At 38.1% G+C, this 27,672-nt stretch overlaps 1 protein-coding gene across 1 annotated transcript in view; it reads right to left on the bottom strand.

Annotated features, from left to right (window-relative positions):
• NELL1 (neural EGFL like 1) overlaps positions 1–27,672 on the bottom strand; it is a 299,689-nt gene that overhangs the window by 147,169 nt on the left and 124,848 nt on the right. Inside the window, exon 13 of the mRNA XM_086613002.1 lies at positions 1,911–2,036. Coding sequence (XP_086469128.1) covers positions 1,911–2,036 — 126 coding nt within the window. The remainder of the gene's footprint in view (positions 1–1,910; positions 2,037–27,672) is intronic.

Raw genomic sequence — 27,672 nt, 5'->3', positions numbered from 1 at the left:
ATTTCTCACTTATTTTGTTTGAATAAAGAGGAATAAATTTTAAAAACTGACTAATAGCTACTGTGTATTTTGCTTGTGTTTGCTATACATTGGTGCCAGCATGAGAGGGAACTAGTTAAATATTGGCTGCCTGATTTTTTTTTTTTTTTAAGATTCGTAGAGGAAAAGCCTGTATAAACACAATGCAAGATACAAAAACAGGATTATGCTTCTATTGGTCACTTATTTTAAATACATTTATTATCATAACATACAATTATTTCTGGATACAACAGGCAACGAACCAAGTTTCTCCTCATCTATATTACATACTTTCTGTGCTTTTTAACTGTGATGTGAAAAAAAAGAAGTCATTTTAGCAAGATAATAAACCTATAAGAAATAGTTGTCTCACTCATTCTATTATTTCATTCTTACACCGGTTCTGGATTTTTTGTGTGCATGCACTTTAAATGAATGTTCACCCATTACTGTCAAGCAACTTGTCTTACTACTTCACATTTTTCTGTAAATCAATAATACCCTGCTTTCTAAACCATTTGCATACTTAATGATAGTGTTTTGCTAGAAGGGAAGGAACATTAGGAAATTTGTACTGCATATAAGAAAAGAAAGTGTCAGGTTATCAAAAATGCTTTCCCCATCACTGTGAAGGCCGCTACCCTCACACACCACACACATTTAGAACAAAATTTAAGGTCTGAAACTTTTCTGACACAGCAGATTGTGAAAGATCAAGAAAAACTCAAAAGTTTACTCAAATACAGAGATTCTATAGAAATAATGACTCTCTGGGCAAAATAAAAATTAGTTTCCTGACAGCTATTTAGTATCAGTCTCTCTTATGGCATGGGCAGGACTTTCCCACAGTTTTTATAAACTACATAATCTTAGCTACAAGATCATGAAAGTCAATATTTACTATGACCTTCCCTAAGGATAACGTGCATTACAACGTAATTACTCCAGGCTGGAAATCATTCTCATGTTGAATACTCCTGTGTCTTCTTTCCACTTGAGAAAATAGCTCACCCAACGCAATTCTAAACACGGTATTGTGTCAAGCTGACTTATTTCCATTTCAATAAATCTGTGTGATATTTTCTCCCATCAAAATAATCCAGAGATCAGGCTTTCTGGAGAGTTGTGACTGAAAGATGTTATCCAGTTAGGTACAGTTGGACCGAGTGTTTCAGCAGCTTCTCACATGGTTCCCAGAGATTGTCAGGGAAGGTTCCTTAAAAATCTCTAGATAGAAATGAGACCTACCTACTTTCCACTAAGAATTTTTAGCCCTCATTTTTCTGACAGGTATTAAAAAAGAATCATTGGATTTATTGCCTAATGCCATCACACTTGTTCTCTTTTCTAAATAACATGTGTCATAGTCCTGGATCCATTAATCCTCAGCATCAGTAATAACAATTTACAAGTCATCTAACAAAGTATTTTGAGGACTTTATACATTTTCAGTTTTGCTTTTATATATTCGCCTCAGCTCTGTCCAGAAAACTCCTCCTCCTGGATAATTTCTCCTGTTTCAATCCACTGACCAGTTTCAAACCACAGGTAATAAAACAGTATTTCTTCTCGCTACACGTGTGATCTGATCTCAGCCTTCGCACCTTGCATGCAAGTCAGTCATGGGACATGAAGGAATCATGTCCTGGTTGACAAAAGCTCTCAGCATGTGCACCACAGAGCTTCTGGAGCCACCTTCCAAGTTCATCCCGAAGGGCCCAGACATAGGAAAGGTACCCCATTCCACATTTACCTATCTCGCTTGTGCCTAAATGTTATGCCAGCAGAGGGTCAGCCAGTATGTGGCATTTGGTATGGCTAATTAGAAGCTAAGCAATACACACAACACAGAGTGTAACGCTACTATTGCTGTATACCTCAGAGCTCACCTGTACAGGAGAAATCATCGACACGGACATATCCCATGACACAGTCACAACGATAGGATCCAGGCAAGTTAACACACACAGTATTGGCATGACAATAATGCATCTTGGCAGCACACTCATCAATATCTGCAGGGAGGAAGAACCAAGGAAAGTCACAGTCAGGCTTAGTGAAACAAATAACATGACACAACAATAAAATAAGAGAAAATAATTTCCATTTGCAACTTCAAAGGCAATCTGCTTTATCTCTAGCATTAAAGAACATGGCAGATTTAGTAGAACAGTAATCCTAAAATAGAGCTAAAACTCCTGTATCATAGGCATGGGTTCCTTCCATTGCCCTTCACGAAATCCCAAATTTTTTTAACTCTGGAAAAGTAACACGTACATTTGGGTTTTTTCCTACGACAGTGTTAAAAGATAAAAACTGGTGCAGATTTTTCAAACACATAAAACAGCATCACAAGTATACAACACTGAAAATCTTAACTCTGCTTCATTGGTAAACTTAAAGCACGAAGGCATAATAACTCTGTACAGCATGATATCAGCTGCAGTGCTGGTACATATGGCATGGCAATGTTTGTCGGGGTAACGTAGCAGATTCAACTGCAGAGTTGATCAGCAACTATTCCAGCCCTCCAGATTCACCCATGCTTTGACAGTGCCCTGTCCCTGAAACACCATGCTTCTGCTGCAGGAGTTACTGAACAGCACTCTGTGTCACTTTCACATGCCTTACAAGTAGAAGACTGAGCCAGTCACCTAATCCCATTTTAAGTCTGTTTTACATCATATCAATAAATAAAAAAAATATAAAAAAAAAAGGAGCGGTAGCAACTTGACCCCATATCTCTGTTTGCTTGAGCAATCTCTACTGCTGCTGCACATCCAAAATTCAAAACTGTTTTCACAATAGTGAATCAAACCTATCATTTACTTGCCTGTTTAAATATATGAAAGCTCTGTGATATTGTAAACTGTAAAATCTTCTCCCTTCCTTCTGCACAAAACCAGATATTATACTGAAAAATTCTCTTTATTTTTTTTCTCAGCAGGACAGATTTTCTGCTTAGTAGCACAGATTTTACATCAAGTAATTCAGGGCTTTCAAAAGATTAATTCTAGTGTTACATATGTCCACACAAAGAAAGATGAATCAGATTCATTTTCCCCCCCTATTACTTTCTCCTTGTTATTGATTGCTCACACTCAAGAAAGGTATTAATTGACAACACAGCTGAAGAACTTCCTCAGCCAGTGGGAGACAGATGAGTTGGTCACCCCATAGTGTGGTCTCCTACCACACCCCTCCATGCACCTACCTGCAGAGACCAAGCTACAGTCTCTCCCTTCTCCCTCAGCACACTGCCTACGGAGATACAATGGAAGTGCTACAAGGAGTTAGTACCACAACATCAGGATTTAATCCCACAAGACAGAGGAGTTTAATTGTATACATATTGAGTTCTTGGTTGCCTAAATTTGGGTATCCTGCTTAACCTCCCTAAACCAAAGTAGTTGCAGCTACTTGAGATACACCCACACTTTCCAATCTTTAAAAATGAAACACATGTCAGCAATACTGACACTTTCTATACTACAGACATCTGTCCAGCAGGAACGACTAGCTAAATCACTTTGTGTTGGCCACCAAACAGCTGTCAGTTGGCAGTGATTTCTGACTGCTGCCAACTTGGGCTGAATTAGAAATAATGGCCTGGAGGCAAAAGACTTTGTATACCACTGCAAACACCTTGAACTATCTCATTCCCGCATTTCTGTTGTTTCTGTTGCAGTGCCACTTGATGAAATGAATTTTAAAAAGTCAGGAGCATCAATATATGGAAGATAAAAGCCAAGAAAAATCCTCCCACATGTCTTGTTATCACACCACTGAGTGCTAGAGCCACTTGGGAAACACTCAGGTGTTGACGTGTGTTCACACTGTTCTGCTTGCAGCCTCTTTTTAATAGGCTTTTGGAGCATAGCTTTGAGGAGTTTTGTTCTTGCATATCTAATAATTTTCTAACATAAAAGGGAAAGGAACAAAAAGATATCTGAAAAAAAAGCAAGAATGTCAAAACAGCAACCAATTCACCTGAAAATTAACCTTCTGCACTACGCTCTATCTCCAGCTTCCTCGTTCACTGGACAACATTCCTTCTCTTTCTTCCCCCAAAGAGACGTGAGAGAATTACAAGTCTCAAAGGTGAAGGAATCTAAACTTTGATTCATTGCAAGCAAGGCCCACATTACCGTAACACAAAACATGAGAATAGCCAGAGATAAAAAGAAAATTCACAACCTATATGAAAATATCACTGCGGGAGAATTTCTCAAAAGGAGACTAAGGACTTCAAGTGATGACTTGACTATAAATAGGGGAATTGAGAACAGACACTGGATTGCTGCAGAAGTCCTTGAGTCCAGGAAGCAAAAGACTGGGCCTAACAAAGGAAGCAGAAGGAACAAAAGATCCCTCTCCAAGATTTGCTCATTTATTTAACTCTCAATCTTTCTTCGTGCATTTTCCATAAAACCTTTCAGTATTTCACATTTTCTTTTATCTTTGCAGCATTTGCCTTCTACTAATACACGCACTTCCTTTACTACAGAGAGTAATATTGAGAGGTCAAAACTGGCAACAGTATTTTCTTATTAAAGCTTATAGGGCAATGTGAAAGCTATTGTTCTGGACCACAATTCTACAAATTCTTGTAAAAGGTTAGGTATTCATCATAAAAAGCTTTGGGTTTTTACTTAATATTGTTAGAGTAAAATCCATAAAGCACACAGTGGTATATATCAGCTCAGTTGTAATGGAACTCAAATTGTGATTCATGTGTATAGATTGCTTGTCGCATTTGAAATATTAGAGCTCATCTTCCAGTGGTCTTTTGGGGTGATAAAAATACATGATTTATGTTTCTCTCTAGACTGGTGAAGTAGTTTGTTTTTCTTTTAAAAAGGTATACTTATGGTCTTTAAAATGAGACTTGACACAGCATAATGATGATTCACATATCACCAGCTTCCATCTACATAAGCCAGCTCTTTGCAACAAAGACATTTGGGCTTCAGCTTTTCAGTAAGGACCATTACGCTACAGCGTGGGTTGGTTTGGTGAGTGAACACTACTCTACTGGGTTCAAGTGTTTCCTTAATGGTTAGCAAAATAGGGTTTGTTGCCAATGCAGAGCTCTCTTTACCACAGTACTCACCTACCCTATAGCTAATAAGTTATCACCATTACCCCTTACAGTTCTAAAGGGTGTTCATGAACTTACAGGGAAATATGCACATATTATCTTTTGTTATTTGTGCCAGTGCACTCAGCAATACTAGGACTAAGTATACTTACTTGGGACATAACACAAGAAAAGCATCAGCACGGCAGACACTCATCATTTCACACCAACCAACCAAGCAAACAAGATGGGATGGAAAGACAATACAAATGGTGTTCAACCCATGGCCAGTGAAAGAGGTTCCCTAATCTGCAAAAGTACTTTACAAACCACTCAACCCTTTGCATGCCCAACTTGGAATCCTATTGCTAAATAATTAAAATATTTAAATCTGACAACAAGAGATCAAATCACAACTAGAGCATCTTTTTACTGTTTGTCCCCTCCAGCAAAAGTCACATCAAACCAAATTAATCTCTGCTGTAAAGAGGGTATAGTTACTGTTAATGGCAATGGGATTTTTGCCCATTCACTCAAAAGAAGAAATGGACCTACTATTTTTTAAACTGTCAGTCCTGTAATAACCGCAAGTGAACAATCTTCAAACAAAGCACTCCCTGCCTCTGGAATTGCAGACCACTGTTTTGCATGCATTTAGTAATAATCTATTTTGACATTAGCAGTATTATCACCTGTTGTTTGAGGCGTCACAGTTTAACTACTGGAAGGCAATAACATTCAAATCAAAACAAAATGAAACCAACTTTGAAGAGCTCCAAAGCATCAGTAGATAATGTATTTGGAAATCTTTTAAGTATCAGAATCAATTACTCCATTTGCAACTATCTCCCAATTACTCGCTTTCTGGTTGGGGAGCATATTTTCCCAAACTTAATTTTAATTTTCAAGCACTTTATAAGGAAGAAAAGAGACAAAAGTAAACACAGGGAAAAAAAAGGACAGCTTTGCAGAAAGCTCTGATCTCTAATTCATGACTCTCAACTAGTAAATACATTCCCCTCCTCACTTTTTATTCAAGTTAATACTATGCCTTGACTTAACTGTACTAAATCCTGGTCTAAATAATCTGGATTTTTCAAAATGTAAAACCAAACTGTTGTTATTTAAATAATTTCAAACCTTAAAATATGTTCACAAGCTGATAGAATCATATAAACAAAGTTTCCAAAACAGTGGAACAAAACAGTAGTGGAGCATAAGAGAGGTCCTAAAATTTCAGTCACCCTACACTTAAGTGTGTGAAAATGAACACATGCTATTTTCACTCCACTGACTTAGCAGCTGCTTGTTCGTTATATTTATTTTTTGTTCTACAAATTCTCCCTGATTCCGTCCTCTCCGGCTCTTATCTCCTTTGTGCTGCCAGACTCACTTGACTTCAGCTCTGCTCGCCTTCTTTTCTCCCCCCTCCCAATGTCTGTTCTTTTACGTATGTCTAACATACCCCATACTTGTTTCTCACCTTTAACACAGGGTTGGATTCTGAAATTGTGCAATACAACCCTCAGGGAGCCATAAAGCACTAGACAACAGCAGTTAGCAGTTCCCTGTGAGCTGGCAGCAGCTCAGCTTCCCCCCAGTTGCCTGAGTAAGAAAAGACTAATTATTGGCTGCAAATGTTTAGGCTAGCCTTAAAACTGTTTACGGACTTGGACTCCTTGAAAGCAATTCATCTCCTCCAAGGCAGGGCAGCACTGCAAACACAGGGAAATCTCACCATTCCTCTTAGAGAGACAAAGCTGCTGCCTAGTGAGAGGCAGGAAAACAACCCAAAACAAAAGCAGATAAACCAAAGGAAAACTTCCCTTTCAATAAGGCTGAGAAACATTACCCTGATGTCGTTAAGTAAGTAACTAGCTAAAAATGCCTTCATAAATTAGGGCTGGTGTAACATCACCTGGGAATCCTTAAGCAATAAAATAACTATCAATATAATAACATCAGGAAGTACTATCACTTTGACTTTTAGAGCATCATTAAAATAGTGCAGCCTCTTCCTCTGGGCACAGTGTAAAAGTGGTTTACATTGATATACCTACTTTATGATCAAGACGACAGTACCAATATTCCAAATCTGCTTTCTGTCAATTTAACTACCCCTCTAGGGATGACAACTGTATAACTATCAGGTTAAAAAAACCCAAACTAATAAATAAATACTTCAAAACACACACTCACAAAAAAAAAAAAAAAATCACACTTGAAAAGTCACACTTTCCAGAGCAGATCAGCCCTGAACTACTGTAACTTGCCTTAGAAGGATAAAAGAAAATTTTCCTTCTCTTTACTTCAATACCGTTTGGCTTAAATTCTTTCACCAATCACACTCCGTAAAGCAACTGGTCATTCCAGTAAACAGTCCCCCCTAGCAGTCCTACAGGGAAGTGGTTCCTTCCTAAAATCTGCTCTGGTGAAATTCAAGCCTTAGACATTCAAACATTGCCTAGGTACAAGATAAGCACCTCTTCTCCATCCTTGTTAATGCTTACAACAATATACAAATTATTAGTCTCTCTATGTTATGATTTTTTGCCTTTAAAAAATGAAAACAAAAAAGAGCTTTTCATAACCCGAGTCTCCAATAATCTGACTAACTCTCTGGAGCCAGGATATTTCGGCTACAGTCATTTTGCTCATTGTTCCTCAAAACATCGCAATCCTATCATGAAAGACAGCAACAAACTCTTTAAAGCTTGCTGTCCAGATTATCTAGTTTCCCTCTAAGTGAGAAGATTTTCCTTTTATTATTCTACTAAATTTTGCTCCTCTCTAAGGAAAACTGAAAATTTGCAGTTCCCCTGTCCCTTGTGCTTCCCATCATTATGCTGGCAATTTACGATGCATTATTAAATGTCTGTGTGGTTGGTTTGGGAAGATGGTCCTCAAGAGCCTTGCAATCTCTTAGGACAAAAGTAGTTTATTTAAATTGAACTTTTCATTAAAAAAATCATTTAAATCAGTTAGAAAGCTGCCACTGACGTGTTAGCATTAAAGAAAATACAAGTAATGTGATGTTGTTTTTAACAGAAAGGAGCTGTTTTCTTAACCCTAAGTGAGTTTGATAAATACATTAATAGAAAATGTTCACAGACTTATAAATATTACTTTTTTAAAAATGTTTGCAGCTACAGCTCATAGGGATGGTTGATAACTTATTCATAAGGTATCTCTGACAGTTTGAAATAAGTTATTTTAAAAAATACGCAGCCAGAATTCACATATGATAATGCAGTTTAGAGAACATAGATTAAAAATAATCACAAAAAGTAGAATGAAACATGTGGGGGAACAGGTTTTGGCTAACAGCAGCAGCTCAGTCATTTGCTCAAACATTCCAAAGCAACTAACAAAAACAAGTCAAGATCCCTCTTGTATAATAGCAGGCACTATGATGTTTAGAACTTCACTGAAATCCAGATTGCTTTATCCAGGATTATTCAAGCCTTTTAATTATTTCATTCTAATTATTCTTTGAAAATATACTGATATTTGTATTTAGAATATACGGCAGCAGAACAGGCTACTAAGCAGTGTGCCTGAGTGGGTGTAAAGACTTTTATTTAAAGATGCTGCTTAATTTTCTTTTCCACTAAGTGGCTTACGGGAGGCCGTGTAACGAGCATGCTATTTTTCTGGTTTGGAGTCTGTCTGGTCAGCAGGATTCAGAACTTTCACCCAAGTTAGTGCCACCATCCCTGCTCTCCAGCTCTGGCTCCTCAGACTCAATCGAAGCAGATTGATGTCCTTGAGAGTAGTCTGCTATAAGGAATTCGTGCATTCTGAGGAACATTCATTACGTCCTCCCATGGACATTATGGCAGAGAGGTTCTTTGTCACTCCCCAGGTATTTTAACATACTCAGGAATACCAGCAGTTACTTCAAGAGAGAATTCTATATTTCAGGGAAATGATCTGGTGTCTATCAGAAAAAAAAAGCAAAGAACACTTATGTCCTCTCAAGCTGATTGAGCCCTCTGAAGAGTAAAGCATAAGATGTGACTGCTTCTGATTATAATGAGACCACTTCAACTAAAATGGAGTTAATCCCAAATAGACCAGTGCTGGTCATACAGGAGTTGTTGGCTCTCAAAACTTTGCAGGAACAAGCCTACAACAGGAAAAGTTGCTGACTCTGGTTGAGAGTATCCAGAGGATTTCACAGGTTACAGAACTATCACTGTATCCCTCAAGAACAGAAATGTACGAAGAACCAGCAGGGATCTGTGCTACCTCTATCTACAGTCAGAGTAATATTCTTGACAATATTGCCAAGAACATTGCAATAGGTAAAAGTTAAATTCAGAGGAAGGTAAGAGATAGAATGGAATGGAACAGAATGGAATATTTCAGTTGGAAGGGACCTACAACGATCATCTAGTCCAACTGCCTGATCGATTCAGGAATGACCAAAAGTTAAAGCATGTTATTAAGGGCATTGTCCAAATGCCACTTAAACACTGACAGGCTTAAGACATTGACCACCTCTCCAGAAAGCCTGTTCCAGTGTTCGACCACTCTCTCAGTGAAGAACTGATTCCTAATGTCCAGTCTAAAGCTCTCCTGGCACCGCTTTGAACCATTCTCATGAGTCCTATCACTGGGTACCAGGCAGAAGAGATCAGCACCTCTCTCTCCACTTGCTCTCCTCCGGAAGCTGTAGAGAGCAATGAGGTCACCCCTCAGCATTCTTTTCTCCAAAATACACAAACTCCAAACTCTGAGCCACTCCCTGTAGGACGTTCCTTCCAGCCCATTCACCAACATTGTTGCCCTCCTCTAGACACATTGAAGGAATTTCACATCCTTAAATTGTGGGGCCCAGAACTACACACAGCACTCAAGGTGAGGCCGCACCAACACTGAATACAGCGGGATAATAATTTCTCTTGACCAGCTGGTTATGTTGTGTTTGATGCACCCCAGGATATGGTTTGCCCTCTTGGTTGCCAGGGCACACTGCTGACTTCTGTTGAGCCTGTTGTCAACCAGCATGCCCATATCCCTTTCTGCAAGGTGCCTCTCCAGCCACTCTTCTTGCAATTTTTACTCATGGCCAGTGTTACTCCATCCTAGGTGCAGAATCCGGCATTTAGACTTCTTAAATTTCATCCAATTTAATCAGTGCCCAATGTTCTAATCTATTTAGATCCCTCTGCAAGACCTCTTGTCTCTCAAGAGAGTCAACAGCACCTCTCAGTTTGGTATCATCAGCAAACTTGCTAATGGTGCACTCAACTCCTGCATCCAGATCATTGACAAATATATTGAACAGAACTGGCCCTAGAATTCATCTCTGAGGGATACCACTAGTGACTGGTTACCAGCCAGATGTAGCCCCATTCACTGCAACCCTTTTGAGCTCTGCCCTTCAGGCATTTCTTCACCCACTGCACCATGAACCTGCTCATCCCACAGTTGGACAACTTGTCCAGAAGGACGCTGTGAGGGACCATAGCAAAAGCCTTTCTAAAATCCAGAAAAACTACATCCATGACCTTCCCTTCATCCACTAGGCAGGTGACCTTATCATAGAGGGGTATCAAATTAGTTAAACAGGACTCCCTCTGTGAACCCATGTTGACAGCGCCTGATCATTGTATTATTCTTTAAACGCCTTTCAATGGTAACCAGCATAATCTTCTCCATTATTTTTCCAGGAATTGAGGTTAAACTAACAGATCTGTAGTTCTCTAGGTCTTCCCTCACATCCTTTTTGTAGATTGGAATAACACTGGCTAGCTTCCAGTCAACAGGGACCTCCCCAGACTCCCAAGACCTTTAGATGACCAAGAGGAGTCCGGCCATAACATCCACTAGTTCCTTCAGTACTCAGGGATGAATCCCATCAGGTGCCAAGGACTTCTGAACATACAGCTGATACAGCTGATCGCCTACAGTTTCAGCATCCACAAATGGAAAGCCACTGTTCCCACACTTGTGGTTCTCTGACTCTGGGGACTAGGAAGCCCAAGGTCTATGAACATTATGAAAGACTGAAGCAAAAAACACACTGAATGCCTCCACTTTTTCTTCATAGCTAAGTCAGATGATCATCTTCAACAAGTATCAGCCTAACGTTTTCTTTAGACCTCCTCTTGTTATTAACATACTTTAAAAAGCCCTTCTAGTTATCTGAAACAACACTGGCCAGTTTCAACTCCAATTGAGCTTTGGCCAATTGGAGTAACTAAAACATTGGGATACCTAAAGTTCATCCTTGGAAATGTAATAAATGCCTGCATAGGTATAGTGACATGTACTCCAATAAAGAAAATATTGCTTACCTTCACCACAATAATCATATTTGGCAGTCCATCAGAAATGAAACAGTACACAAAACATGAAAAGCCACTGGCTTTTTCCATCCTGCAGCAGTCAACAGACTGTGAAAAAATGATGAGATTCTTCCCTAGGCATCCTATACGTCTTTCCCTAAAGGAGGACATGTTTTGGGAATCTCCTAGCTGTTGAGAAGATGGTGAAGAAACAAGGCTCATCACAAGGCATATGTGGGACAAATTCTTGCCACCAAAGATTATTTGATAAACCAAACCATAAATGGTGAGCTATACGGTCACAGCCTGTCAGCACAGCACATCTCTGAGCAGTTACGAGCTTTAAAGTTTGAAGTCAGCAATTTGACACTATTCTCCATTACTCCCTTGCTAAAACCCCTAGTACGATGACAAGGGTCTGATCTGCACCATGGTCCTCTAATACATCCACACATATCAACTACAATGTGAATAACTGTAAAGTCCATTGCCTTACATAAATGGTGCTCATCAGTGCAATACAATTTGCCTATTCAGGACACAGAGGGAGTTAACTGCTTTCCCCTGGCTAGACCCCATGACAGAAATCTCAACAAATTACTACAGGGACAGAAGAAGGAAGAGTTATCTCTAATAAATCTAACTGGACTACTCTCCCTAAGTATTTAGCACCACCCTTTCACCCATTTTTCTTCTTCAAAGGCTCTTAATGCACGAGGCTTCATTCTAAATCTACCTACTTCATGCTTGGCTGAAAGTTACCATTACATAAGTCTACGTCAAATAAAAGGTTATGCTACTACTGTTCCCAAATATATTACAGCCCATTAGAAAACAAAGCAATATAATCACCTCATTCTTACAAAAATAGCTCTGTTCCCTAGAAAGATTGCTTCTAGTTTACTGATTACATAAATGTACTCCCAAAGCCCTGCTTGCTTTGGCTTTGATTTCACTTATGAAAGAAACTCCTTTTGGATCTCAGTAAGCACTGATGAAATAAATACTGCTGTTGGAAAAGGAATGTCAGATTTCTGTAATAGATTCACCTCCTTATTTATCGTTCTTTTTCAATCTTCCCAAACATTTAGAGATAACAGTGGATGCTTATATGAGAGGGAAGAGGGTAAAGGGAGAGGTGAGGGGAGCGTTGTTTTTCTTTAATCTTCTGCTTACCTACATTAGCCAAGCAATATGATACATTGAAATAACTATATCCATTTTCAATCAGCTAATACCTTATCTTTTCAACCCATTCTATCTGATTTTACTAATGGCTAAGGGTGAACAATGGATTACTGTATCAAAATGGAACAATTCTTTCTTCATGCTGCTATACTGAGAGCAATTACATTAAATATCTGGTTCCATCAGCACTTGTCTTACACCATCATCCACAAATTTTTGCTTCACTCTTCTATTTTTATCCATAATACTCTTACCCAGTTTGTCGTCTTCTATCTATGTCCTACAATATTGACTAGCTTACTCTTTTAAATCCACACAGATGCTATCTTGAAATGATAAATTGTAGAAGGCTACCCATAGAATTGATCTAGAATCCCTGTGCCCACAGCAACCTTTTACTGTGGCATTTCGAAGGACACGGTATCTCTCTGAAAAATTAAATGCTGATGAAAACTGTATGGGGTTGGGGTGGGTTTTTTGGGGGGGAGAAGGAGGAGTGTCTTTAACATGTCTAAAAAAAACTATAGTCCCTGGAAAACTACTAGTCTCACATTTTATAATGATTTTTAATATATACTGTTATAATAAACGAGACGTGATATGTTGGTAACAAAAAATCATACAAGATTAATACTCTACCATTTTCACACTAAAGTAATTTGTTCACTCAATGACCATTTGTGCAGTGCAAAGCAGCACACAGGTAATGGAAAAATATTGTCCCATGTTGGTAAACACTCACTGTGCCCTACCTTCTCTATTTACATCCTTCACAACACCATTTGCATTTTCCTAAATGTTCTCTCTTAACATCTTTTCAACCATTCATTATTCATCTGTTTCCATCACATCTAGTTCCTCTATCCAGTTCTGCTCAAAAATCCATGTGGAAACATTGAACTTAAAGGGGCAGACTCCTCCTCAATGCTAGGTTGGCAACTATGCCTCTGCAATGCCACACAAGCCAAATCGAACCAGGTGGTTTCACATGATAGAGGATTTACTGATTTTATTTTCCTGGGTCCAGACTATACCCTGTTAATCAGGTTCCACAGAGGGTTACAGTCATCTTATTCAGATAATAAAATTAGAGATCATTGCAAAACAGTTCCTTTTGTAGTATCCCTCTAAGCCATGCTAAACACCTTTTTTTGTTCTACATCCTTGCTACACAATCTAGTCTCACTGTTTGGGTCTTTTTAAATCAAATTTAATCTATAATGTAAAAATAAAGAAATAAGCAAACATCAGCAGAAGAAAAACACCTAATTCTAGATATTATAAATATTTTTCCCTATAAACATAACCTTAATTGACATAACTGAAAAGTGTAAGATGCATTTCTCATCCAAGCAAATATGGTAATCAGGTGTGATTTATAACACTAGTTACTGAAAGAGGCATTTCTGGTTTGGAGATTGCATCAATACTGCATTCCTTAGGCACAACCTGAGGTGAGATAAACAAGAGGAACAGTAAAAGAGGGCAGGGGGGAATCCAACAGATGATCATAAAAATATTTTTTACCTGCAACCCTAATTCCTGCCTCAACACTTAGTATGAAATTTTACTTTAATTGCTTTGCTTTTGGCTACGAAATAGAATTGTTGATTTAATGCTTTCTCCTTTGATAACATAGTCAAAGTTTAGCAGCAGTTAAAAAAAAAAAAAAGAAATTGGGACATGCAGGTCCTTACTATTTCATTTCTATTAACTCTGCATCTGAATTACTATATCCACTATTACCACAGTGCATGGATATGATGTCTTTAGTCACACTTCCATTATCAGTATCAGCTACTGAGGAATTCATTCACACGGATTCCCTCAAGTTCCACCAAGACCAGCGGTCAGAGTACAAAGAAATGAGGGAGCAGAGAGACACTAACCCAATCCTCCCTGGCCATGAAAGCTAACTGCGAGCATGTCTGTTGTTTGGTTGCTGTTTTAATGGAAGATCTTGAATAGGCACCTGCTCTCCAGGAAAAAGCCTTACTGCAAACAAGCTTTCTGAGACTCTTCCAGAAGCAAGACTTTAATTTGAAGTACACAGCAGCCTGACCTTTGGGAGTGGAGGTCAGGAAGAGAGGCAGCATTATGGTGTTATGCGTGATACTAAATTCCTATTTTATTACCAGCACCATCATGTACTTTTCAGAGCACGTTATCAGCAATAAATCCCAATTCTAGCATGACCAAGACAGGCTTTTACCGACTACAAGCAGTTCTCTCGAAACCCAGCAAAATAATCTGTAAATCCAGGACTGTACAGCAGGGCAGAGGCAGAAGCACACATCAGGTTGAAGTAATCCTTGTGCATGTTAAGAGAAAGACACTATGAGTTCCACGTGCTTTGAACCAACCTACTGAATAGCGTGTGTAGATGTATGCGTGTGTGTATATACATATTTGCACTCTGCAGAGGGAGGTGAATCAACAAAGATCTCACACTGAACGAGGAAAAAGAAAAGGAGAGAGTTGAACCAGCATTACCGGTTTCAAACACTGTGCTCTCTCTCATTTTTTTTAAGCTAAATTAAGTTTTAGTTAAAAGCAAAATAGTAACTTTTAGATTGCTGTTGATGAAAGCTTCATGTATTTTGTCCCTGGAGAGAACCATTATGAAAACAATGCGAGCTTCCACTATCAATATAAGGATGGAGACTTCTATAGATATCTAAAATGCATTTTTACCATCTCTATTAAAGAAGTAAAATTCTCGCCTGATTTCATTGGTCATTCTACATTAGTTGTAAATCAACTATGAAACAAATAAAGACAGCAGAAGTAGACAAGCTGTGGATAGAAAGTCAATACCGAAAATCAGTGCAACAGTATCCTCATCTCCAACCGTTTCCAATATTCTCTCTTCCCTCCACATACATTTCAGGCTACTGTTCTTTTTTTATTAACAGCCATGTAACCTAGTCACATCGTAACACACAGCATGAAGTCACCCACACAGCACAGCCAGACAGGACACTATCTGCTTTATGAAAACATACCACCATTGCTAGAGACTTCTAAAAACACTAAAGGTGATGATTGTCAAAGTAAAGGTACTCCACACAGAATTCATGAGATTATAAGTGTGTCACAGATTTGTTTTCTCAATAGAAGTTTCTCATTTTTGTTACTGAAAAAAATTCTGAGAATACAAAGCCCATGTCAATGAAAATCAACCTGTCTATATCAGCATATAATAGGGAATATCAATTTGTAGCTGTCAAGAACAGAGAAGACAGCTAGCAGGAACTGGTGGAACTTGGCTACTGTAAATTACTATATGACCCTTGAGTCCTAGACAAAAGGCGTTTAAAAACAAAACCCACAACAAACAAAAAAAAACCCACCACACACTTCTTATCTTAGCAAGTTGCGGGATTAAGGTACACTGTGCCACTGCTCTGTGCTCTGTTCTTATGTCCCTACTCTGGGCATCCTTTGCTTTCTAGTGGACCCCACGCTGGAGCAGCTGGATGTGCCCTGAAGGAAGCTGTGACCTCATGGAGGTCCTGCACTGCAGCAGGTTTCTGGCATGACCTGCAGCCCCATGGAAAGGAGCCCAGGCTGGAGCAAGTTTGCTGGCAGGACGAATGATCTCCTGTAAGTGGGATCCCACGATGAAGCAGGGGAAGAGCATGAGGAAGAAGACAGAGACAACACGCAATGGACTGACCGTAACCTACATTCCCAGTCTCCCTGCGCCACTCAGGGTGAGGAGGTAGAAAAACAGTGAATGAAGCTGAGCCTGGGAAGAAGGGAGGGATGGGGGGAAGGTGTTTTTTTAGATTTGTTCTTATTTCTCATTATCCTACTCTGATTCGATTGGCAATAAAATTAATTTCCTCAAGTTGAGTCTCTTTTGCCTGCAACGGTAATCAGTAAATCATCTCCCTATCCTTATCCTCACCTACAAGCTTTTCATCATATTTTCTCCCTCCCCAGCTTGTTGAGGAGAGAGAATGATAGAGTAGTCTGGTGGGCACCTGGCAGGTAGCCAAAGTCAACCCACTTTATTTACTTATTGTTTTGAACTAAGGATTTCATTTTCTTTAGCTTGTGAAAAAGTAATCTAAGCAATTGTAAAACCATGTTTGGTATCTCAAGTACTAAAGAATGAAGAATCAGAGACCTATTTAAGATGGAAAGGCAAAATCGAGATTTTTCAAGTTTCCACTCTACTTAAGTCCCATAAGAATGACGCTAATTACTGTGATTTTAAAAACCGATAGATGCAATTTTAATTAGTCAGGCATTGTTTTTCATTAAGGTGAGTGATGTACTGAAACCCTATTGAGTCATAAAACCATCATTTAACACAACTGCCTGCCTTTTTGAGGCAATTCACTTGACATTCTATTAAATCAAAGGAAGGGTGTGACTACTGTATCTAGACTGCATCTGTATTTCTAGGTGTAACAAATACCAAGGAAAAATTAGTAATGCACAATAACAAGATTTGTACACAGAGCATATGCTGCTTTCTCACAAAACATTGTTATTCAAGATTAAAAAAGACTTCTTTTTTTTCAAGTCATCCACCTTCTTCCAATAAAGAACAGCTTCTCCTCCTCCTGTAGTGCTTTCACAAACCCAAATATAAATAAGTGAATCAACCTCTCGACACAATAGACCGATCAATCCTATGGTCTAACAAAGCTGAATATATATAGAAATTTCTCCTTAACACTTTCTATTTACTTTCCAGTTTTTCAGAAATCTTAACAACATTGTTCCTCAGTTCCACCTTCTCATTATCTTGGCAGCCCCAAAACACTTCTTTTGTCTAGTTCACAATCCTGAAGTCAAAAAAAGCTGCTCTCTGACTGTCCCTGCACATATTTGAAGACAGTTACGTTCATTCTATTCATTGCTATCCCTTCAGCGAAGCTATACATATCTAACTTCTGGTCTTGCCTCATAAATCACTTCCTACAACCCTTTTATCATTTTTACAGTCCTTTCTGAATAGCTTTCTATTTATTAATTTTAAATTATCTAACTGCATGTGCCATTTGCTTCAATGCGTCACATGCTCTGAACTCTACTTGTGAATCTTCACAAAGATTTTGGAAGGGTAAAATCATATGATGCTTTGACCTTGGAAAATTATCCTAGAACCAGATTTTGCTAAAACAGCTTCAGAGAAAACATTATAGAGGAATAATGAAGTCACTGTGGTTATTTTCAGGTTTACACAGTGACATAAAGACCTTCTAACTAAAGGCAGACTGATATGAATTTCTTATAAATACAAATACATAACATATAATTTTCATTGATTCTAGGCTATACCAATCTTCTTGCTGTTTTCCAGCTAGGTATGAAATTCTTGTACTCTGACAAATCCCCCACAAGCCTGCTATAACTTAAAAAACAAGGAAGACACATCATCTCAAGGATCACGGGTAGAGGATGTTCTCTATGGCCCAAGGACAAAGACTCAACTCATGAGGTGCACTAGAAAGTCTGCATGCCAAATCTTCAGCTGACAAAAAAAAAACCCAAAGAGCTGACATCTGTACTATTTTTAAAAATGGTGTACATGCATTCATATATATGTGAATTAAAACAATCCTCAGTCCACCCAGGCAGATGCAGGAGGAGCTATGTTCCCTGTGCATGCTGTGTTCATCTTACATAAAGGCATCTTTTCACACTTTAAAACCCTGAAGTCTCTATCTGGGCATGCTAAGCACAGGGATATAATTAAAGGGACATCACGTACTGCAATTTGTTCAGGAATCAGCAACAAAAGATAAGAGCTAACACAGAGTAGATAAAAATTCAAAAGCATCCATCTTTATTCAGTAACAGGGAGTTTTTAAGATTTGGCTAGTAAATACTGAGAGCATATCCAGGGTATTATTACCCATATGCTAAAATCCATATTTGGTTTTATGTCAGTAAGTTAATTTGTTGCAATATCACGTATTAAAACATCTCATTAGCCATGTTGTTGATATAATAATAATAAAATATTTGAATAATAATTCAAATATCTACTGACAGATGAACAGCTTGTTTCCGAGGTGATCAAACTGAATCATATTCCTTATCAAATTTCCCTTAGGTATATCCAACATATTACTACCTTGAAAAAATAAATTCTTCCTCTACTCACGTCATTTCTCCATCACCACTCCTATTTTTTTTTTTAGTATTCTTGCTGTTTTCTGTGATGTTAAAACTTCCTATTTTTGAGTACAAATCTCACTTGTTTATATTTCTGCAGTGTTGCAATTTATCAATCTTACTTTAACCTGCCATTTTATCTAGTGTCCCTATAAATAAATACTGGTAGTTGATGTCTTACAATCAACCCAATAGGCCCAAACATCTTGAAGGGATAAAGGAATTGGTTTGACAATAGCTATTGATGCCACCTGATGTACAATATGAAGAAACATGTATTATGGCTTAAAACAATAGCGTTTCTGACTGCTAGACTTCTGAATTAGCCATAAACCACAGAAGACACATTTCTGAACTCAAAAGCGCTTTTGGACAGATATAATTCTATTCATTACAGTGAAGAAACTGTAAACAGTTTTGTCTGTGCAGGCAAAAAGAAGTGCAGGGGACAAAGAAATCAAGCCTGCCATGGTAAAGCTACACAGATGGCTGCAGACCAAAGATACCATCTCCTTCAGAAAGAGGTAGACTCTCCTGCCTACCATCTTCCATCCAGTTGTACTAGACTATCCATCCAACTACAGATGTCAGCGTGGCATTGTACCGAGACAATCATTGTCTATAGCACATTACATGGAAAAAAGAAAGTCCTGGTGTCCACAGTCTGGGTTTTGATGTCTTATTTATGCTATTAAAACACGAAATCATCTCATTGCATTGTTAGAAAGAAAAAAAAAAAAAAATCACACAATTCAAAGATTATTTGGTTCCTGCTATGAACCTACTGCTTGCCCCAAACAGCAAAGACTTAACAGCAAAAAACAAGGGAACGTAAGACACTGACAACAAACCCAAAGGAGTCAATAACCATATTCCCACAATGAATGAGAGCGCTGTCCATTCAACTGCCATTGCTTCCTAGGCTGGTCACCACAGTGTAGAGACACAGGATCTTATGCCACTTCAATACATTTCAGCCTTGTAAATTGTAACAAAACTTTTTTCTGCAAAAGGCTTCTGTAATTGACACAGGAGAGGTCCTCCTAGATATGGATCTGACAAGGTGCCTAGACTATCAGACATGTGGTGACGGGCCGAGTCTGAACTCAGTGGGCTTCACCAGCAGAAGCTGGCTGTGATGCTCTGTTCAGCCTGAAAGGAGAGGAAGAACATGGCCATATCTGCCCCTTTCTCATTCCTCATCCTTATCATCAGCCTCATCCTCATTTTCCCAGCATTGAAGAGCACTGGGGTCACAATGGCAGGAGGCTGTGGACGATTGAATTTCTTGGATCACAAACCACCAGGAGTAGCCCAAGTCAACACGATGCCTCACACAATTCAGGAGAAACTCAGGTCCTTCCAAATTTGAGAGAGAGAAAAGACAACCTACACGTGACCATATAGTCACTTCAGAAATCAGTTTGTAAAGTTGCCAGATATCTGACAACAGCCTAGCCTATCATCATGGCCTGGAAAACCAGTTTTAAAATCAGTCTGTCATCACCTCTACGTCTCAAACCTGGAACTCAAAGAGACACACTACCTCGCAGTCTCTCAGCGGAAGTGACAACTTCTGAAAGCACATCAACAAATGTTTTTTACACTGTGAAAAACTATTTCACATGAAATGAACAGTCCTTTGGTAAAGTATATTCACCTCAGTGTTCAGATGCCATTTACCCCTTAAGCCTCTGAAAGAAAAAAATTCTCTCACGCTATAGAAAAAGGCAGGTCAACACTAAAGACTCAACATTGTCCAGTCCCTCACACTCACTGCCATTATTGCTTTTTCTCAGTGGGCAAAGGCAGATGCAGGGGCATGATTTTTCCCTTCACAACTGTCAAATTCTTGAATTTTGGAGATGATAGTAATTTGTGGTTAAAATGCAGAATTACTCTTGGATCTTAATCAGGCTGCAATTTTTTGAAAAAAAAAATCTCGCTATTCACATATTAGTGACACTTACTACAAGGCAGTAGCAATATCTTACTGTATTTCTCCAACTGTGTACTTCCATAGCTTCTTTCAGGGGTTGTAAGGTTCACAGTATACTGTAGCATGTGTTACTGTAGCTGTGGCAAGTAAGTGTGAAATGATCATTATGCTAGATTTATTTCTCCTTACCAGATAGTTATGCCAAAATACCCATTAAAAAAAATAAAGTATGTGTACAGAATAAATACAGGCACAATGGAAAAAAGTACAATATTTATTCCCTACCAACCTGATAGCCCCAGTTTGTACTTTAGGAACAGAGAGATTATCAGTCATTTTCAGACTACTAAATATTTTAGGATGCTTTCCAAACACCACAGACACAACCTGGAATTTCCCTCTGAGGAATGGAAGCAGACAAATTTGGTACAAGAACAAGCAGGGGATAAATATGGACTGTCTGTACAGGGAATGTAGAATAGGCAATTTCTCAGGAACACAGAGTTCCCAGAACCTGTATTAATCTCTCACAAATCAAGAAAGATCAAAGTAGTCCAGTACTAGAAATTATTTATTGGGGTTTGGGGAAGTATTTAGCAGAGATGGATGACTTTTTTTTATTTTTAGTAAATAGATCTCATGTCAAAAATACAGTTTCAGCTTACCAGAAAGCATTCATGAATTTAGAACAAATTAAGAAAGCGGAGCTCAGTAATACAAATAAAATATTTTTTGAAGAGTGTGACATTTCTGAAATAACATCTTTCAGCCTTGCAAGGGAACAAGTGCCACACACAGAAGAGGATGCAGAGAGTTCTGAACAAGGGTCTCTCCCCCAGGAGACCATCCCAACCAGAGTTTGGAGAAGCATAAATGGAGACACTATGAAAAGGTCTTCCTGTTTGGGGTGATGAGTTTAATCTCTTGGGATTATTTTTTTGTTGTTTTACAACACTCCCCAAACATTTACAATTCTTCATCCCATTTCTATGCATTTCTTAACATCTTAATATTTGTTAATTACTCTATAAACCGCTGAATCACTTGCTATTGCTTCTGTAGAGTAACTTTAAGACTAATAACTTCAGATACATTTTCTAATACCTATTTCAGAGATGTTAATGGCTATACAAATCTAAGGAGTCACAACTGGTTTTATGCAAGTAAGCAAAAGTAATTCAAATACTCAAAAAAATTTACCACCATTACTAGAAGAATTGGGACTTCAGCTTTCTCATGACACCAAATTATATAATTTTAAAAGCACACATTATTCAGGGCATCTTTTTAGTTGTTATTCCTTTCCCAAGAGCAGACTTTTTTTTTTTTTTTGAGCCCACAGGCTCCTCCAGCATTCTAATCTTTCCGATATCTCCACCCTGGGCATTACATTGCTTGCTACATTAGCGCTTTTTACTAATTTTGACAACGATTTCTCTTAAAGACAATCTTTTATCAATTTTGAATTGTTCTTTTCTTTCCTTCAACCTAAGCCTGCCTGCAAAGGTAATCTTGCCCCTATATTCTTCTCTTTCTAGTCCAATCTACGGATATGAACATTGCTTAAAAATATAAGATGTTCTATAAACCTAATGCCTAAAATCTGAATGTTTAAATTCCCTTGAGTAGGCCAAATCTAGGACACTTGAGCAATTCCTGTGAGCAGGTATTTCACTTGAACACTTACTTCCTTATGCATTTCAATTTAGAAATATGTTTTAAGATCCGGAGTTTGTCACTAACCCAGTCTTCAAAATACAGTTTAAGCAGAAAGACTGTGGGAAATTTACATACAAATAGCCTTTGCACATATGTCTGTGAAGTTGTCAGAGCTCACAATCTCAGTCAGGAAAGTCTGGGTCAGAATTTACATAGAAAACTTCCAAAATACTGGGTAGAACGGATCTCGAATTAAACAATATGTGGAATCATCAGTACGCAATGCCTGCCCCATAAGAAAAAGAGCTGTGCTGGTTCTGGGAATGAGCTCTCTTAACCAGGACATTAATTTAAAAGGTTAATAAGAACCAACAGGTCTCTTTCCTTTTGCCATACTTCTATTACGGCAATTTACATCTAATTTTCAAACTGTGATTTCAATGGGGTTTGGCATGTTTTACAACAGGAAACAAAAAGAATGATGCAGCATAGCCATAGAGTTGTTACAGTCTGACTAGGCAGGGCCTTCCACAGGAGTGAGAGAATTGTAGCAACAAGTGAAATAATTTGGTTGTGGATACAATCATTATGTAGAAAGATCTACTGTAAGTTTTTTTGGGTGCTTATAACAGTACATAAAATAAGTCGGTATAACATTTGTTTTCACTTCACCTGTTATCTCATTTTTAATTATGTGATTTAGTACTAAAAAGTATGCCCACTATCCAGATAATGTTTTCCTTTAAAACTACAGGTGAGTCAAGCAGAGGTTCTTCTGAATGCTCAATTTTTAAAAATTCATAATCTCATTACTAAAAACTATTTCAAAGCGAATTAAGGTGCAAAAGAATTTGATTAACCACAGTTATAAATCTGAAACTAAAATGAAGGTACTTCTAAATCAAATAAAATTCCTTATAAAAAGATATCACTTCCGATATTAATCAATCTCCAGAAATTAAGAGTAGAAAACAGAAAACTATACAATGTATATGAAACCGGGCGTAATCCTGTCATCACATCCTATTGACTGACAGAAAATTAAAAGACAAGAATAGACTGAAAATATCTTCTTTTTGTAGTGATTTTTTTTGGTGGCAGTTTGCCATTTTTTAACCCACAATGTGAAGTCTTCAGGCTTATTCTTTACCTCTAATCACAGCTGAGTCTCACTGGGGGCATCATCAGAAGCGAAGAATTTAAAAGCAGCAATAATCCTATAGAAAAGCTGGCTAAAGAAAGAAACGGATCAAATGATTGTGCACTAATTCGTCTTTTGATAAATTGATATATAGCAGGATATATAAAAATAAGTCTATAAAGAAGGTTTGGGATTTAACAAGGCCAACTCTGAGTGTTTAAGAAAGTTAACACAACTGATTGGACTGCATTGAGCTCAGGAATATAGAGAAATAACTTTAATAAAAGGTTGAAACTATTTGGAATGGAAGTGAAAAAATACAGCAAGGATGGAAAATCACTTCAAAGATGATATCAGGAGTAAGCAAAAAACTTACAAGGATGGGAAAAGAAAGATTGATTAACAAAGTAAGTCGTGTCTCCTAAGTTAGCCACACAGTAAAAATAGTACTTGAGTTCAATCTTTCAAAGTAACACAGAATGAACAGTGAAAGGCTCTTTTTCAGCTAAGCAGAAGAGAATGAGGTAAATAAAGAGAATGACTAGTCACGGATTCTCTTATTCTCATATAGATTCAACAAGTAGCTAACTCTATGTAGTCCCAAAAGTGGGAAAAAAATCTCATTTTCTAAGAAGGATAATGACACAGACAGGAACATTTCCAGCATACTGAAGAAAACAGAAGACGAAAATACAAATTCAGTGGCAAGTTTTTTTAGTGAAACCTTTAAACTAATGGGCACAACAGTTTTCCCATTTATATCAGTTAAGTTTCACAAACTTTTTCTTGAAAACTTTGTTCCTTTTGCATCCCAGATCATCATTGCTAAAGCAAAAATAATACTGGAAAATACTAAACATAGGACCTGCGTTCCAAAAATCGAGCGATAATATATAGTCATGATTTTGACAGTGAATACCACAGACATTGGACAAGGCAGTAATCGAGGGCATGGAGGCAGACTTGAAGTAGGATAAAAAGAAATATATTCTCATTAATGGTAGATCACCTGAGAAAAATAATGCTTTTTCTTAGTGAGATAGCTGACTACTTAGACAAGGGCAATATAATGCAACTAATACATCTAGATTCAAATTGAGCATCTGATAGTGTCCTGTAAGAAATTCTTATTTAAAAGGCAGACAATGAGGAATAATGTAAGAATACACCATAATATGGATAGAAAACTGTCTATGCGAGGCGCTACAGGAGTCTATACTGAAAAAAAAAGCAGCTCTCAAGACGGAGAAATATTACTAATAGTATTTCTCAAGAATCACTCTTGGGACTGAACCTGTTTAATATATTCATTAGCAACCTTGGTTCAAGGACTAGATTATGAAATGCAAAGATGACAGAGTTATCAGCACAGAAGAGGACAAGATCATCACACAGGAAGAATGAGATGACCTTGTGAGCTAGAAAACTGAACGGGATGAAATTTAAAAGCAAAAAGTGCAACATCATGACAAGACAAACTAATGACAAGGATTTCTGCTTTAAACTGGAGGTTCATCAATTGTAAGAAATGGAGGAGAAGAAAGCTGGTCGATAGAATGATTATGAGGTACCAACGTGTTGCAGCTGCAAAAAGTTCTAATGAATATCAAGTATGCGTTAGACACTTTCAATTGACTCAGAGAAAGACTAGTTAGATCTCGTATGAAATAGTGTGGAGACTTCTGATCACCTGTTTTCAAAAGAAAACCTGCAAATGTGTCCATAAAAGAGTTTATAAGGTGATTACAAGAATAGGAAAATAATCATGAAAAGAAGTAAGGAAATCTCCGCCCTTTCAGTCTAGTTAAACGAAGATTGACAACATATGTAATTATATTTTATTATTATTATAGATACACTTACTAGGCTTAGAATTTTCTTGCAGCTAGCTCTAAATACGGACAGAATGCAAAAGTATTAAATAGCCATGTGGAACCTGGGTCTAATCCATTGTGGTAGAGCAGACCTCGGACAGGACCCAGCAGTGCCTGACAACCCTGTCACTGATTGCATACAGAGTCAGGATCTAGGTTTTACTCGAGTCCATGTGTCTACCTGCCAACTACTGTGAAATCAAGAAGTGCACACCTACAGACCGTGGTCTGAAGCTGGCTCCAAGTGTGAGCAAGGCAGGAGAGCACCAACTAAGCAAACAACAATCAATCATTTATATATAGAGAGAAAGAGAGCAATAATAAGCATCTCACAGCTGCTGAAGAGTGACTGAGCCCAAAATAGGAACCCCTTATCGTTATATGGTTTTTAGTGAATCAACATTCCTGTAAGCAACAGCGTGGATTACGTGATGCAACGAAATCCCTTCACATAGAAACATATATCCACTCTATGACAAATATGAGATTTGTCTTAGTAACCTGTTCACCCATCAAGTGTCACCTCTTTGGCTAATGGTTTAGATCAAAGGAAAGAACACACCTCATAATGTACATAACCAACTGTGTAATGCTGCTTGGCGGGGAAATATCCCTCCTGTAACACTGCAGTGATTACCTTATGCCTTGAAGCATGAGAGCTGATGATCTTTATCTTACCTTTCATAACTACAAATGTTACTATTGGTCATAAAATTACCCAAGCACTTCAAAAATTCAGCCACAATATTTGATTTGATGACCCTCTGCACTAGGGACTAGCATGAGCTCACTAGGCATTCAATGTCTGGCAAGTCATTTGTTTTAAATTACACTTTTATTTCCATACTGCGGAACAGGATTAGAATAACCTTCTGAGTAAGTTTCACTACAGCCTTCATAAAAAATTGTGAGCAGCTAAATCAAACCTTGCTTAAGGGCTTGACTGTGACTTCAACTTATGCTGTACGTCATAATAAATCCACTCTTGCAGTAGATGCCAACACCTTCCCACCCACAGCAGGTGGACTAGAAATGTGGAGAATGCGCAGAGACAATATCCCACTTGCCTGTCTTTCCACATACAAGCCAGCACAACCCTCACAATTTGCTGCAGGTGTGTCACCACTTCCCTGCTGCTTGCAAAACCCTGCAGCACAGGTACAAGGTCTCAGGGAGAGAGGTTCCTGGGCCACACACCTTCTGCGATAATCCTTAGCTATTCAGTTTAAGCAGCACTTCTTGTTCAGACAAGTGCCAAAAAGTACAGTTTAGCCTTAAAGTCCTTTCATTTTAATTCCATTACCTTGGATGCTTGGGTGTGAAGAATATCAATATCTTTATTTTCTAAAGAAATCCCCACATCTTTTTCTTTGCTTATTAAGACACAATAATAACCAAGACTCTTGCCTGAAGAAAACACTTGTTGTTCTTTTAAAAACAAAACAAACCTTTTTTTTTCAGGCAGCTCAGAAGATAAAAAGAAAAAAAGATAGACTCAGTTATTAAACAGCAAGTAGCTTGCTCATCCTTCTACCCACCCTCCCCAAACACAGGCGGCTCTTCTGCTTTACATCCCAGAACTTAACAAGGCAAGAAGGACAGATCACAAACAAAATTAAAGCAGGTATTCTCAACACGCAAATCGTGTCTGAAAACTCATTTCTCAGTAAGATTATGTAAGTGAAGCCAGCTTGGCTCAATCACACTTGTGTATCAGTTACCAAAACAGCTTCTAAAAAGGAGGAAAGACTGGGGGAGAGGGGATAGGAGGTGTACATATTTATTGAATGAGAAAAATAAAGCAGAGATATCTCAGAAACTTATTCATTCAATAGTAATGATGTTTCAGAAAAATAAGACATTTTATCCCAAAAATTAAACCACTCAGCATAGAATATTCTATAAAATGAGCATCTATCAAAGCAATCAAAAAGACACCATTTCTTTGCCAGAAGTTATTTAAGAGGTTGCTCGCTAGCAAACTGCCATGGCAACCACAATAGCACCTGGGGTACAGTGTTCTCCTGAGAAACAAAACATCTTCCCTTGAGAAATAAAATGTTTTTTTAAAGATGCAAAAGAAAAGTAATTTCTAAGCAAGATAAGTAACTTCAGTGACTGGAGAGTCACCAAACTCCAGAATCGGGCCTCCATCAACTATTTCTTTACCCAACAGCATCCATATTAAGCCCAGGTGTGATTACATAGCACAGCAGAATGCATGCTTTAAACCTATACCAATCATTCTCCATTTCTGTATCTAATTCCATGTAGAATGGCACAACTGTAGGACAATCCAATGCTTTTTGGCAAGAAGTCAGCAATACTAGATGCTG

This window comes from Tauraco erythrolophus, chromosome 6, assembly GCF_009769465.1.
Source record: "Tauraco erythrolophus isolate bTauEry1 chromosome 6, bTauEry1.pri, whole genome shotgun sequence".
NCBI lineage: Eukaryota > Metazoa > Chordata > Aves > Musophagiformes > Musophagidae > Tauraco > Tauraco erythrolophus.
Note: the sequence above shows the minus strand (reverse complement) of the source record. Positions and strands in the feature narration are given on the sequence as shown.